Source organism: Photinus pyralis, unplaced genomic scaffold, assembly GCF_008802855.1.
Source record: "Photinus pyralis isolate 1611_PpyrPB1 unplaced genomic scaffold, Ppyr1.3 Ppyr1.4_LG8, whole genome shotgun sequence".
NCBI classification, from domain to species: Eukaryota; Metazoa; Arthropoda; class Insecta; order Coleoptera; family Lampyridae; genus Photinus; species Photinus pyralis.
Window position 1 is genome coordinate 10,608,918 of NW_022170819.1, and position 14,763 is coordinate 10,623,680.

At 37.8% G+C, this 14,763-nt stretch overlaps 1 protein-coding gene across 1 annotated transcript in view; it reads left to right on the forward strand.

Moving 5' to 3' along the window:
• Positions 1-10,260, forward strand: part of LOC116179169 — a gene marked incomplete at its 5' end in the record, with an annotated part of 34,088 nt that extends 23,828 nt beyond the window's left edge. Inside the window, 1 exon segment of the mRNA XM_031498883.1 lies at positions 4,008-10,260. Within this exon segment, the coding sequence (XP_031354743.1) occupies positions 4,008-4,123 (116 nt within the window).
• Between the last annotated feature and the right edge of the window lie 4,503 nt (positions 10,261-14,763).

The window sequence follows — 14,763 nt, forward strand, 5'->3', positions numbered from 1 at the left end:
GCAAATAACTAGCAAACCTCAATATTAGGGTCGCTTGATCTCATTACCAAAAGCCCACCCTCAATGCCAGAAACTGAGTTAATTTAGGAACCACTAATATATCGAGGATTTTCACCACCTCCCTCAAGCTAACGCGTAGTCGAAGGACACCCAGACAAACACATGGCTACTGTAAGATTGTTAACATCGGCTTTTAATAGAGACGACATACCAATTCCCCTTCAAATCCTCCCCAGTCACACTCTTTGTAGCTCCCGAATCTAATAATCTCAATATATGGACCATAATGTGAGATCTCTCATTCCCCTGAGCATATGAGAACACATAATTTAACAAACAACGAACACGGTCCCCTTCTACCATCCCCTGTGGTAGTTTCCCCATCTACGAGAACAGTTCCCACACTCACGACATGTGACTTCAGGTGTACCACAAGTGAAGCAGTGTTTTGTTTCCGGGTAATATGTCCATGTTTCGGACAGTTGCAGCAATTCACCCCACTCCCCCAAGTACGGGTGTCACATCTGCAGCAAAACTAACACATGATAGTTCAGCTCGTTTTCAGGTAGCCTAAACGGGGTGACACCTGATAATGATCTGCTCGATACCTTTTCACTTCCAACTTCAGACATTTCACGCCCTGAACTCTAGATACGATTTCCTGCAATAGGCGAGGCCTGTAATCGGGAGGTAAGAAATGTTTGCGTAATAACTTACACAGCTAAGTCTAATTCTGGCGTCAATTAACAGACCGGTACCACAAATTTACATTCCGTGCAAATAATTCCTTTTCCGAGGTACGCCTTGCATTCCACAGTTCAAGGTCGTTCTCCACCTGATGGTGGTGGTTCAAAGGTCGCAAGCCACATAGCTGTGACCTTGGAGGATAGGACAAGGTAATGCTTAAGGGCATTATCTTCTAAGGTCAACGGAGGTTGTCATATTTGACTTTCAAGATTACCAAAGGTCAACACCTCTATTATGTGCGGTGTCCCATGTTAATCACAAGTTCAATGACCTCATTTTTGTCGTATCTTCATTTTCAAGGCAATCAGGGGGTCATTGATCCGATTTTTGTGTTGTCCCAGTTCATTTTCAAGGTCAGTAGAAGACCATAGTTCTTTCTATTTTTGTGGTGCCATATTTTAATTCCAAAGTTGACTTCAATTTCTTTCGCTGTCATATTTCATTTTCAATATCAACGAAGAACAATGATCCCAGTGTTTTGGGGTGTTTTATTTCATTTTCAAGGTCATCAGAGATCAACGACACATTTTGTCCGTAGTTCTTGCTTTTCAATAACTGTGCGCCTTTTGTTGTTTTTGTTTGGACCTTGAAAACCATAAAAAGGGTGTTGACATCTGATGACCTTGAGAATAAAGTAGGACGCTACACACAATTGAGGTTATTGAACCTTGAAAGTGAAATATGACACCACAAATATAGTCATTTGCATGTAATGAGTGTAAGAGTGGAGAAGTGACACCTCACAAAATTAAGTTGTTAAACCGTTGGTAACCTTCAAAGTGAAATATGACAACACAACAAATGAGGTCATTGAGGTCCAATGACTTTGGAAACTAATGCCCTTGATCATCACCTCGATATACTTTTCAAGGTCAACAATACGTGGCACGCGACCTTTACCTTGCCCTCCTTTCCATAGTAACCACCAGTTGGCAAGCAACCTTGTACTGAGTCAGGTCCAGCATACCATATCTACTAGAGCAAGTAACAGTAGCTAAAATCTTCAACAAGTTGACCAATAAAGGACAAGAAATGAGTGGAAACTTCGTACTTCTTAAAAGAAGAAGGTTTGGCTTTTTTTTTAGGAAATTTCACGTGATTGCAAAATTTACGCAATCCACCGGAAAACGAATTTGGTATCGAGAATGGGTTATCTGTCTACAACTGATAAAATGCGGCGCCGGATTTACGTTATGTTGTTTATTTTTTGTCCACTTTCTTAGGTTCAGGTGGCAAGAGTGCAAATTCGCGATAACTTTACAACTTCCGTTATCTGTATTGAATTAGTTTCTTCTTGGCCACTTATACTTTGAGATTGAAAATCCAAAACTTCGCAATTTAGAAAAAAGTCCTGGTAGTTTATAGGAGGTACAAACCTGAACGTGAAAAAGAAAAAAAAATCCCGAGTTAGCTTCATTTATCTCGCTCTTTAACGCGACACCTTTTCGGTTTCAAATTTAATTCTGCTTGAACTTAATTTCTTTTCGCTACGACCTAACACTCACACACACTCACGGGTGATTCACTTAGAGTTTCTTAGATCGCCGACGGGCTCTCTTTCGTGGCGATCAGCGGCTTTCTTTCCGTCTTATTCGCAACTTGAAGCGAATTTTCCCGCAGCTGTCTTTCGGCCCAATCTGAATATTTTTCGCTAAGTGAAAATAACCACCCAATACCAACTTTTTAATCTGTGAACTATCTCGTGGCTATCCGCGTAATGCCCTACGTCTATCTTCAAATGTACACGTCTACGCCACATTCATTTTGCACAAAATTGCGCCCATTGGACATCCGGCTTTCTTTTACCAATAGAATTCATTCTCTCGTCTAATCGAATCCCCACAATATCAGTTTTCTAGACACCTCGGACGTATCCTAATGGAAATTTATCACGGATTCTGCAAAAACCCATGCTAGAGAACAAGAGATGTGATTCAGCCGGACTTTCACGTACTTCCCATCTTATGGCGCGACAAGTTGGCGTTTCTAAGCTTCATACGCAGTTACTTAGTCAGGACTGTAATCTAGGACCATTCCCCCAAAATGTTACGCAACAAAATTTTGAAGAACTCTGCCCTCTAATGAGGCCACACTGTATATTTTGTAATGCTCAATAAAATCTCGCCTAAACCCTTGTGTCCTTTAAAAATGATAAATTGTTGTATTCTGGAACTCTCGAGGATGCGTAAGGCGTCATGTGGTGAAGGCAAAGGCTTGGGATGGATAGACGGTTATCTGTCCTTTAATCTCTTCGTCAATCGGAAATGCCTTCTTAGGCTGTCGTGTACTGACCGGAAAGTAATCGGAGGACTGCTATTTTCTTTTGGACAAAATGCAACTCTTGCGCATACTGACGCAGGTTCGAGAATTCAATCAGAACGTAAAGTACGTATGGTTGGGAGTAACACACATCCAAATATTTAATTGCTTCATCATCTTCGGTCTAGTCGGCGTTGGCTCTACCACTATAGAATTCACCTGGGCGCGGCAGTTTAAGGGTTCATTTTTATCTGTCAAATTAAATAAAAGTGAAAGCAGCAATTTACTGGAGCGATCTAGAAGAAGTACAAATTGTGTGTTATCTATTATCTTATATAAATCGATGTTTATCTTCTTGGTAGATGTACACATGAACATTTACAGGCCGCCTGGCATGTATACAATATCTACGATATACAGCATGTTTTTTTAAACATGCGACAAAAATTGTTCAAAATGGTTGCCTCCAGCTCGTATGCAACCATCCAATCTTCTCATCATCGACTACCGGAGTCTCTCAAAAACAGAAAGAGGTGCGTTGTTTTAAACTAGCTTGGCGCACCCTTCGCGCACTTACACGCCTTATCTCAAATTCCAATCTAAAAATACATTTATTAACGCTACAATAGGAACTTCCTATGCATTAAATGAAAGGGAAATTACTTTAAATGGACAAAACGTAGCCTGTAACAAAGGTGCAATTAGGAATGCTTCTGTTTAGTGCGCGTTTTGGTTTGAAAGGTGCGGTAAATGCCGAATTCAAAAAGCACTTGGGTGGTACCTCCACATACCCATTGTTAAAATTATGACCTTAATACCACCAATTTATTCAAGAAGGTGTACCTAATAAAAAAAGTTATTTCTGTTGGAATTCTTTTTTTTGTACTTACACGTAATTAAGCAACTTGCGTGCTTGAGTAACATTCAGGGGGGTGATTTACTGTTTGAAAAGTGAAAAGTAATGGTGACACGTTGAAAATTAACATTTTTTGTAATTGCAGTTGACATCATCATCAAGGAAACCATTCCAGCCGAGGCGATTTCGGAGGCGAGCGCCGGCCACCATCTTCGATGCTCGGGATCGCTACTTATACTCATGATGATTCTTCGCATTTAGGTGTTTTTAGTAAATCTATGTGAAAAGCGTGATTAGGATTAATTAATTCTATTTTTTCTAGAATATAACAGAAAGCTGTGGCATATTAGATATAAATCCATAGAATATGTGATCATTCAAAATTATTATAAATAATAATATATTATAATGTCTGTTGCCATTGATAAGGATCGCGTATAGTAATAAATTTTTGGATTTAATTAAATTTTCGAAACGGAAACCGTATATTGGCAGTTAATCTCAAAACTGATTTAGTTGGTTTATTGATCAAAGGCGCGTGCGAGTAAACACATGCCAGAGTGTCTTATCTAGGTACCGCGTAATTGTAATTAGGCGAACAATTGATTCTGTTGTAAATGTAAATTTCGCGCCCGCTTTCTGATGCCTCCCTTTTTTTTGGGCTGTAGATAAATTAAACATCGCGCGTATAAATTTCCCGACCAAAATTAAGTTGTCGTTTCCGCAAGAAGTGAGGCGATTTTTAGTGATTTATATCTAAATACCATGGGCTCTAGTACACATTTTAATTATTTGTCTGCGGATGTATAGTGTACATAAATTGCTCCGACGAGAAAAAAAGAGAAGAAGAAATAAAATTGATTTATTTTTTTCGCTAGCCGCTAATTGCTCGTGTTTTTTAAATCTCGACGGAAATATTCCTAAAAATGTGATTGAACGAAAATTCGAGTAGGTACTAACACAGGCGCGTCTTTTTTTTTTAATTGGACATGGAGTTAAACTTAATCTTGGGGCTCCGACTTTTAGTTTCTTGCTTTTCACTTCGTTTGCTAACAGAATTATCTCGCGCGTTTCGCGAGGGAAAATAGAGAAGGTGGGATTAGCTTGTGATTCCACTACTAATGGATAAATGAAATTTCCAACTTCATAATATCAAGGACTTTTCTGCGAAGAACCTTTTAGAACGGTTTTATCATTTGCTTTATATAATTATAGTCCTTTCATAATGTGCATTTCTCATTACTTCTAAACTCTTCAAAATAAATTGAAAGAGACAAATGGAACTCATTTTTCAGAAACAAGAGCGTTTCGTTTTCTAAAAAAAACGGTGAAGCATTTTTTTACGGTTTGTTTTAAAAGTGACTAAAGGAAAATCGTTGTTTTCTTTCTTGTTAAATGAGTAATGTGGAGACTTTACCAATAAAGGTAAAATTAATTTCTACCCCCTTCCTCCTACCCCCGGCCACCTACTGATCTCGGAAAGGAGTCACATAGGAAAGTTATAGTTTGAACAAACCAATTCATTTCAGTGAGACATTTCATTAGAATACCATGAAAGGGTGTGTTCACGTCCCGCCCCTCCCCCATTTTCAAAAGTGTTATTTGGCACCACTAAACGCATGCGTATGCACCATCTGAGACCAGTTGGCCGTCGCATGTAAAAGTTATGCACGTTTTACTTTCAAAAACAACATCTCAGGAAATAATTCATGCTCCCCCCCTCCCCCTCGCCCCTTGAGACAGCTGAATTTGATGGCCGTCTGATACACCTTCAAGGCATAGGCTACATATTGAAAAAAATTCCAGGACTCTAAGACCATTCCCCTAAAAGTAGTTCAAAACCGTAGAAGTGGGTTCAGACGGACGGACGAACGAACTAAACGTAAACAATAGCAAATTTGGGGGGGGGGGGCTATAAGTCCCCAGGCGTACAGACATATCGAATAGTGTTAATGTTGTCATAGACAGCGTATGCAGAGCAGTCTTTGACTTTGATCGGCGTCGGCACTTTGAACGGCGAACTTTTGGATTTTGAGCGGCGAGTAAACTTTGGACTTTGAACGGCGATCAATCCTGCCGAAACACGGACCGAGCCCAAACCCGAACGTATTATTCTTCTTTCAATGTCATTGTTTATTATTTATCATTAAGAATAACCAAACATAGGCACACGCATGGAAGCTACGTATTTAGGTTTTGGTTTGGGGGGCCCGATCATTCTTGGAGAGAGAGAAAGGTTTAGGGGTCAATTTGATTGTAATTTCTTAACTATGGAGAGGGGGCGTTCACTATCAAAAAATGCATAGGGTGTCCCAATTTTGATTTCGATTGTACGTATCTCTTTTCACCTACATACATTAAACGGTTAGCGAACAATTGTGGCAAAATGGCGGAATTAAATGCAAATAGGTAAGGCATAAAGACAAAGAAAAAAAGAGGGGGGAGTGGTCTAATTGTTACCTTGAATAGAAACGAAATTGAATTCTGTTTCTATTGTCATCCTTCTTTGGGACATTTGATTTCTAACTAGAAAGCTCCAAGCCAATAACTGTACGTAGTTTCAATTGAAGCATTTTATTTCTATTCGTAAGGTTAATTATGCCATTTTAGTGCTACTCTTCATATAATCCTTTTTGTTATGGCTGTGCTCTCAATGGGAAATTCTGTTAATCTATTATAATATCTTGATGCTATTTTTTATTTATTTTGTGCTACTGTTGCCTTTGAACCTTTCTATTTCTTGTCAGGGAACTGGAATATTTTAATTATAAAGTGAGAAAAACAATTTTCATTACAAATGCCAACCGTGCGAATTCTAAGCGATGTCCAGCTATGTTACTCACTCTGCGCTGCTATTGTCTTTGAGTTACTCGATTTCTGCTACCTTTGTGCTGTTTTTTGATAGTGCTTCTGTTGAAATCAGCTATAATGTTGTTTTGTCATGAAACTTCAGAAGTCAAAAATTAGAATCTCTATTATAGTGGCCGAACCTGGCTCAATTCAGGGTCGCTGGCCACCTGGTGGAAACTTTGGAAAGTAGGTAAAAGTGAAGGTTAAATGTCGCGACGTGGCGGTTGCCTTTTAAATTAGGTCTAGGTAAAGAGCATTCGCGTTGAAAGTCATCGGGGATCAATGACCCCATTTTTGTAATGTCATCTATTTTTACTTTCAAGGTTGTCGAAGTTCAATGACCTCAGTTCTGTAATTTTATTTCATTTTCATGACCAATAGCCGCATATTTGATTTCTGAAGGTATTGAGATCAATGACCTCCTTGCGGGGTCATTTTCTACTTTTAAGGTCACTACAGGTCATTGATACCTTTTTTTGTAGTGTCATATTGTATTATCAAGGAAATCATAAGGGAATGACACAATTTTTGTGTTGTCCTAGTGCATTTTCAAGTTCATTAAAGGTCAATAACCCCATTATTTTGGTATCACATTTTATTTGCAAGCTACAAAATTCAATGACCTCCATTTCTGGGGGTGCCAATTTCTATTTTCAAGGTCTTCAGAGGTGAACGACACCTTTTTATGGTGGCGTGTGTAATTTGAGATATTTTTGTCAGTTTTTTTTCGTCACGACTACATTAAATTCCCATTCATAGTGCCATTTGTGTCAATTTTGGGTTATTTTTTTGGCAGTCTTTACCTGCAACATTTGCTATATTTGTGCTATTTTTGGTGTGCCTACTGTATAGACCTGCTGCTACGGATAATCTCGTGATAAGGTTCTCACCCGTTATGGCTGTATTTTAAGTCAAATTGTAACTTTATCATAGTATCAGTGCTATTTGGTGCTATTTTTTTACAGATTGTGCTGCTATTGCTATGTTACTTGTTCTGTACCTACTGCTATTACTTTTACAGTTTGATCTCTTGTGCGATCTTTAGTGATTTTTGACTGACGGTATGCATCTTTTGTTTAGTTATTGATTTTGAGTTTCTTTGATTACGGAATTCCGTAGATATACAGGGTACAGTGTCGTTTGTGTTATTTTTTGGTGTTGAAAACACATACTTTTTTTGACCGGAGGTAGGAGTCCTGTAGTGCTTAAATTTTCTTCTGACCTGCAGTAAGATATTATTCCGCTATTGTTCTTGTTACGGATTTCCCACCTTATAAGTATGGTCCCACATTTCTATTCATAAGATAATTTGTGCTACTCATGGATCCATAACAGATACCTCTCTGCTAGTGTTTTTGTGTTAATTGATATTTTTGTTATAAAACTATACTTACATATTTGGAGCACCAAACTCATTCTAAACGTCATTCTATTAACAAGGCAATCAATTGTGCTAATTTGGTGCTACCATGTTTCTATTTTGGGCTGCCATTGCATTTGGGTCATTTAATTCCTTGAGTAACAATGTTCAAGATGCGATAATTGTGAGTAAATTGATTCTTTTTGACTTTATGATTTTTGGATATTCTGGTTTTGTTTCGAACCAGAGCCATTTGTGCTATTTTTTATTATTGACAGTTACAGAGGTTATTGAATTCATTATTCACTCTTTGCCATGAAGTTACATATTTAGAGCTGCACTTTGTCAGAACATTTAAATTTTATTCATTGTGCCATTTGTGTTAACTGTGTCCTTTTTTTAAATAGGAACTTGTCTGTGTTGCTATTGTTTCTGGGCTGATTATAATATTTTAAATCGAAGAATTTTGCTTTTGCCGAAGATTATCTAAGATTATCTGCACTAATTTTATTTATTTTGTGCTACATTTACCCTATCATACCATGCACCGCCATTGTTTTTAGCGTTTTGAGTCTTTTGCTTCCTTGTTAGGAGATTTGATGCTATTTCTGTTTTATGATAGATAACTTGCAATGAATTGTTTTTGTGTCATTGAATTTTTGCTATAAGACATTATGACCATAAGATCATTTATGCCCATTATAATGATTTTGTGCTACTTTGACCCATTGTTTCAGAGTCATCTTTATCTCGGACGTTTACTGTTATGTGAATTTATCGCGTCATTTATGAATTTTTCATTTACGTATCATATGTGCAATGTGCTATGCTGTGCTGCTTTTTGAAAATTTTGCTGCTATTATTTTGACTTGTTTGGCTATCACTATCGAATTTAATTCATAGTATCATTTCATTATTCAAAACTGTTTGATTTCTTCAACTATGTATAGCTACATCTATTTAAAGAAAATGTGTCATTGCTAGTTTCGTGCTGTTTTCGACCTACATACATATTTGTACCTGTTATTAAATATTTTTGATACTATCTGCCTCTTAAGTCAACAACTTCCAGTTTCATTGATAATGGAATTTATGTTGGTTCTGTAGACCTTAGTCTACAGATCTTTTAATTAGGAACTCCCAAAAACCTTCAAAGTTCAATCACTAAAAGATGTCCTGTGTTATTACTTACTCATCTTATAATAGCAGGGTATAAAACAGACTTAAATCTCGTTTCTTTTTTGCTATACGCACAACTATCTTGATTTTTAAATCTGCACTTCTCACGCACACTAACTTAAAATTTTTCAGTGTATACTAATAGCGATGTAACGATTTAATTGTTGTTAATTTTAGGGCACACATTTCATTGCGTCAATTACTATTGAAACACTTCTTCAGTAAATGATCTGTGTTTAGTGAATTGTCTCGTGGGCGTCTGCAGAGGACGCGTCCGATGCAAACGCACACGATTTTAAACTCGATAATGTATCTACAATATTAATGTTGGGTGTAGATAATGTAGGCATTGCGTTTGTTCCACCGGCTTCTGATAAAATGTTACATACAATCACTTAAACAATCATTTTGATTAATAAAACATCTATAGCCGCTTCGACATATCCCCAAGCAATAACGATCCCAATTCAGATAATCCCGCTAAAACCTTTACGCCCCCAAGCGGCTATAGTACGAACCTAATTTATTTAAACACTTAAAATTTATTTTTATAAAGCAAAGGAACGATGGAAAATGTAAAAGATACATAACCACGCAAATTGAGTAGCTCTATTTTAAACCATGATAATATTAGGTATTTATATTTTTGTAAAATGGACAAATACGGCTAGGAAGTGGTGAGTTCTCTAATTAAATATTATTATTAGTTGTTTAGCTTTAAAAAATGATTAAAAATGTTGTTAGGAAATGATTCGCGGGCTATAAAGGCCAAAAAAATGTCTTCCTTATCGCTACTATGTCTATTATAATATTATACATTATAATTACGGGAGCAAAATTGTCATTCGAGCTAGTTGTATGACGTAAAACGTAATTAACATCTAATCCCTATTTCAAATTTAAGTTAGTTTAGATTTTGAGAATTATATGTAAATAATAACAAACTAAAAAAGAATTGTAGAATGAGTTGCAAATTGATAAATAGGTAATTTGCCGCTAAGTTTATTACTCGTTAAAATTCTAATTTACGCATTAAGCTCGGAGAAATGACAATAAATTGCTTTAACACTATACACTAAAGAATGAACTTTTTTAGAGTATAGAACTTTAAAGTACTAATATAAGGTATATGCTTTTGTACAATATTTCGTATATTATATCATCGTCGAACGATTACATTTTAAGTAAGAGTTAAGCTATTGATGGCCTTTTACTTTTGATTTTATTGTTATGTATTCTTTTGCCAAAGACACCTCCAACCAAATGACATATGACGATGTAAATATTAATGTCAAAAACGTAATCTATTAAATTCTTATATGTTTATGGACGGATTATGTAAAAAAAACTAATAAAGTAATTATGTAACTGTTTTTAAGATGTTTTAATTAGCACTAATTACACACTTGCTTTTGAACCCTTTCCATACTTAATGAAAGAGCAAAGGAATGAGCAAACTTAAATAATATTACTTAGGTACTTTTTATTTTTTCTCCATGGCGCAAATACCCACTCTCTCCAAGGCTGCAATTGTGTGTGGTGTATTCATATTGAACTTTTACAATAATTTCGTGCTCATGTGCTGCTTATGTACACTGTAAAAATACAAATTTTTGATTTCGATTTTGTGCAACATATGTTTTCTTTTATTTATTCAATCATTTGTTTTATTGTATTTATCTTTATACAGAGATGCTCTAGAGGGATCTTAAGCAAGTTTGGCCTAGTGAATTAGACACTGCGTGGTTGTTCAGTTGTTAACGCGTTTTTGAAAAAAGTAGCGCTTATATAAATCACTTTTAGATCAAGAAATAACGGCAGATTTTGTGCGATGAGTAGTATACGTCTGTCACCGCAATTTTCTCTTTGCATAGGTTAGGACTAGCGTATAAACGTATATCATACGTTTGTTAAGCGGTGCAACCTATTTTTATGTAATTTTTCAAATTTTGACAACACAAAAAACAAATGTTTATTACTATTAGCGTTTGCCATCAATTTTAAAATGGTTTGGAGAGAATAGGGCACTAGCACATTGACAGACGTTTTTCATTGTTTATTCACTTGGTAGCATATATTACGTAATGTTTCAAAAATTGACAAAAACTTTTGATTAGCAAAGTCTGTCAATATGAAATATCAATCCTATGAATTAAATGTATTAATGGCAAACGTTGATTAATAAATTTTTGTTGTTGTGTTGTCAAAATTTGAAAAATAGTTTTATCTCGGAATATTCGCCCCTGAATATGCGCCCCCCGAAGAGCCCCTTAGAATATTCTCCCCGGAAAATTCGCCTCAATAATGGGTGCCCCCGGAAAATTCGCCCCTGAAAATTCACCTCAAGAGGATTCGTTCTCAGAATACGCGCCCCGGAAAATTAGTTCCAGTGAATTCGCTCCCAAAAATTCGCACTGGAATGTTCGGCCCTGAATACTCGCTTCCAGAAAAGTCTCCTGAGAATATTCTCTCCGGAAAATTCGCTTCAGAAAATTTTCCCTCCTTACCTGAAAATTCGTTTACAGAATTATAGCTTCGAAAAATTCGCATCACAAAATTTCCCCGTAAGATTCACCCCTGAAAACTCGCTTCCAGGAGATTCTTTCTCAGAACACTCACCCCGAACAATCACTCTGGTGAATTCACCCTCGCAAATTGGCCCCGGCTTCCAGAAAGATCCCCTAAGAATATTTCCCCCAGAAAATTCGATTCAAAGATTTTACCCATTTCGCCACTGAAAATTCGCATCCAGCAGATTCTTTCTCAGAATTCTCGCCCCGGAAAACTCACTCAGGTGAATTCACCCCGGGAATGTTCACCCCTAAATATTTGCTTCAGAAAAGTCCTAAGAATCTTCTCCTCGGAAAATTCGTCTCAGAAAATTTGTCATCGGAAAATATTCACCTGAAAATTCGCTTTTCGCTTTTCCCGCGGAAAAAATTTTCCCCATTTCGACCCTGAAAAATCGCTTCCAGAACAGTTGTCCCCAAAATACCCGCCTCGGAAAATTTGCGCAGGTAAATTTATCCCTGAAATTACTCGCCCGGAAAATTCGTTGCAGAAAATTCGCTCCCGGCATATTCACCCCTGAGAATTCGCTTCTAACAGATTTTTGCTCAGAATACGCGACCCGGAAAATTGGTTCCGGTGAATTCACCCCTGACAACTCGTCCCTGGAATATTCCCCTTCAGACGAGTCCCGTCGAAATATTCTCCCCGGAAAATTCGCCTCAGAAAAGGTGTCCCCGGAAGATTCGCCACTGAACATTCGCTTCCAGAAGATTCTTTCTCAGAATACTCGCCCCGAAAAATTCACTCGGGCGAATTCACCCCGGGAATATTCACCCCTGAATATTCGCTTCCAGAAAAGTCCCCTGAGAATATTCTCCCCGGAAAATTTGTCTCAGAAAATTTGCCCTCGGGAAATTTTCACCTGAAAGTGCGCTTCCAGAATTATAGCTCCGAAAAATTCGCATCACAAAATTTCCCCGTAAGATTCGCCCCTGAAAACTCGCTTCCAGGAGATTCGTTCTCAGAACACTCGCTCCGAACAATCACTCTGGTGAATTCACCCTGGAAAATTGGCCCCGGTAATATTTTCCCTTAATATTCGCTTCCAGAAAGGTCCCCTAAGAGTATTTCTCCCAAAAAATTCGGCTCAAAAATTTTTCCCCATTTCGCCCCTGAAAATTCGCTTCTAGAACATTTGTCCGCAAAATACCCGCCTCGGAAAATTTGCGCAGGTAAATTTGTCCCTAAAATATTCGCTCGGAAGAATCGTTGCAGAAAACGCACTCCCAGCATATTCACCTTTGAAAATTCGCTTCTAACCGATTTTTGCTCTGAATACGCGACCCCGAAAAGTCGTTCCGGTGAATTCACCCCCGACAATTCGCCCCGGGGATATTCCCCTCCAGAAGAGTCCCGTCGAGATTCGCTTCCAGTAGATTCTTTCTCAGAAATCTAGCCCCGGAAAACTCACTCAGGTGAATTCACCCCGGGCATGTTCACCCCTAAATATTCGCTTCCAGAAAAGTCCCCTAAGAATATTTTCCCAGGAAAATTCGCCTCAGAAAATTTGTCCTCGGAAAATGTTCACCTGAAAATTTGCTTCTAGAATTATAGCTCCGAAAAATGCGCATCACAAAATGTCCCCCGTAAGATTCGCCCCTTAATCCTCGCTTCCAGGAGATTCGTTCTTAGAACACTCACCCCGAACAATCACTCTGGTGAAGTCACCCCCGAAAATTGGCTCCGATAATAATTGCTCGTTAATATTCGCTTCCAGAAAGATCCCCTAAGAATATTTCCCTCAGAAAATTCGGCTCAACCAATTTTCCCCATTTCGACCCTGAGAATTCGCTTACGGAACAGTTGTCCACAAAATACCCGCCTCGGAAAATTTGCGCAGGGAAATTTATCCCTGAAATATTCGCCCGGAAAATTCGTTGTTTAAAACTCGCTCCCAGCATATTCACCCCTGAAAATTCGCTTCTAACAGATTTTTGCTCAGAATACGCGACCCGGAAAATTCGTCCCAGTGAATTCACCCCCGACAATAAATAAATAAATAAATACATAAATAAATAAAAACTACAGTACCCCCTTTCTAGTGACGCATTCGCAAAGTCGTACGAGTTTCTTCACTGGCCTTGGGGATGGATGAGAATGTGATCTGTTGAGCTGAATTGCTTGATTCACGTATTCCATTTGAGTTGTGTTGGGGATGGCGTCCACCAGCTCGGCTGTGTCGTGTCCAGCTTGCCTCCCTTCGGTGTAGCGAAAATGGCCTTGTTGTTTGTTGGTACACAATTTAAGTACATAGCACATTTCTGTTTGCAAATCATTTTAGGTTCTTGTTATCAATCGTTTATTGTGCATAAGTGAAATATACGAAATTGAACCACCATACAATTATTCAAAAACTGACACGTATAACTCATTCATTTTTGTTTATCTCCCGTCAGACTGACGCGACCAACTTTCTTACGCAATTACTCAGGTAGTGCTATATCGGTAACTTATAAAACAATAAAGCGACTGCATTTATTAAGACACGCATTCCAAACACCCTTCTTTATTTTTGGTCATATATGATCGTTAAAAAAACCACAATGCAAATAGAAGTGCAACACCATTAATGCTGGGCTCCAGAAACGCTTATTAAAGTTGCCCAGTGGTTAAAAATATAAGAATGTTAATGAGGAGCTTCTTTGCCTTTAGTGGTACTGGATTTTCTGCCAGCTATGTATGTAGTTAGCAGAAAAAAACCATAATTAAGTGAACAATTCGAAATTTAGTGTTAGTAAAGCGCCAGTAAAAAGTTTCTGGCATCCTCATGTTGCCAAAGTCAAGAAAACCACCTCGTGATGCATAACCTTATCGTTGCTGCCAATCAAATCCAAGCTTCTTGGACATGTAACGGGAGCCCGCTACCCGACTTTTATCTTCTTTGAAGTTGCGCGTATTTTTTAGATTCAGTTATGCAAAATATACGTTGTATTCTCATTGT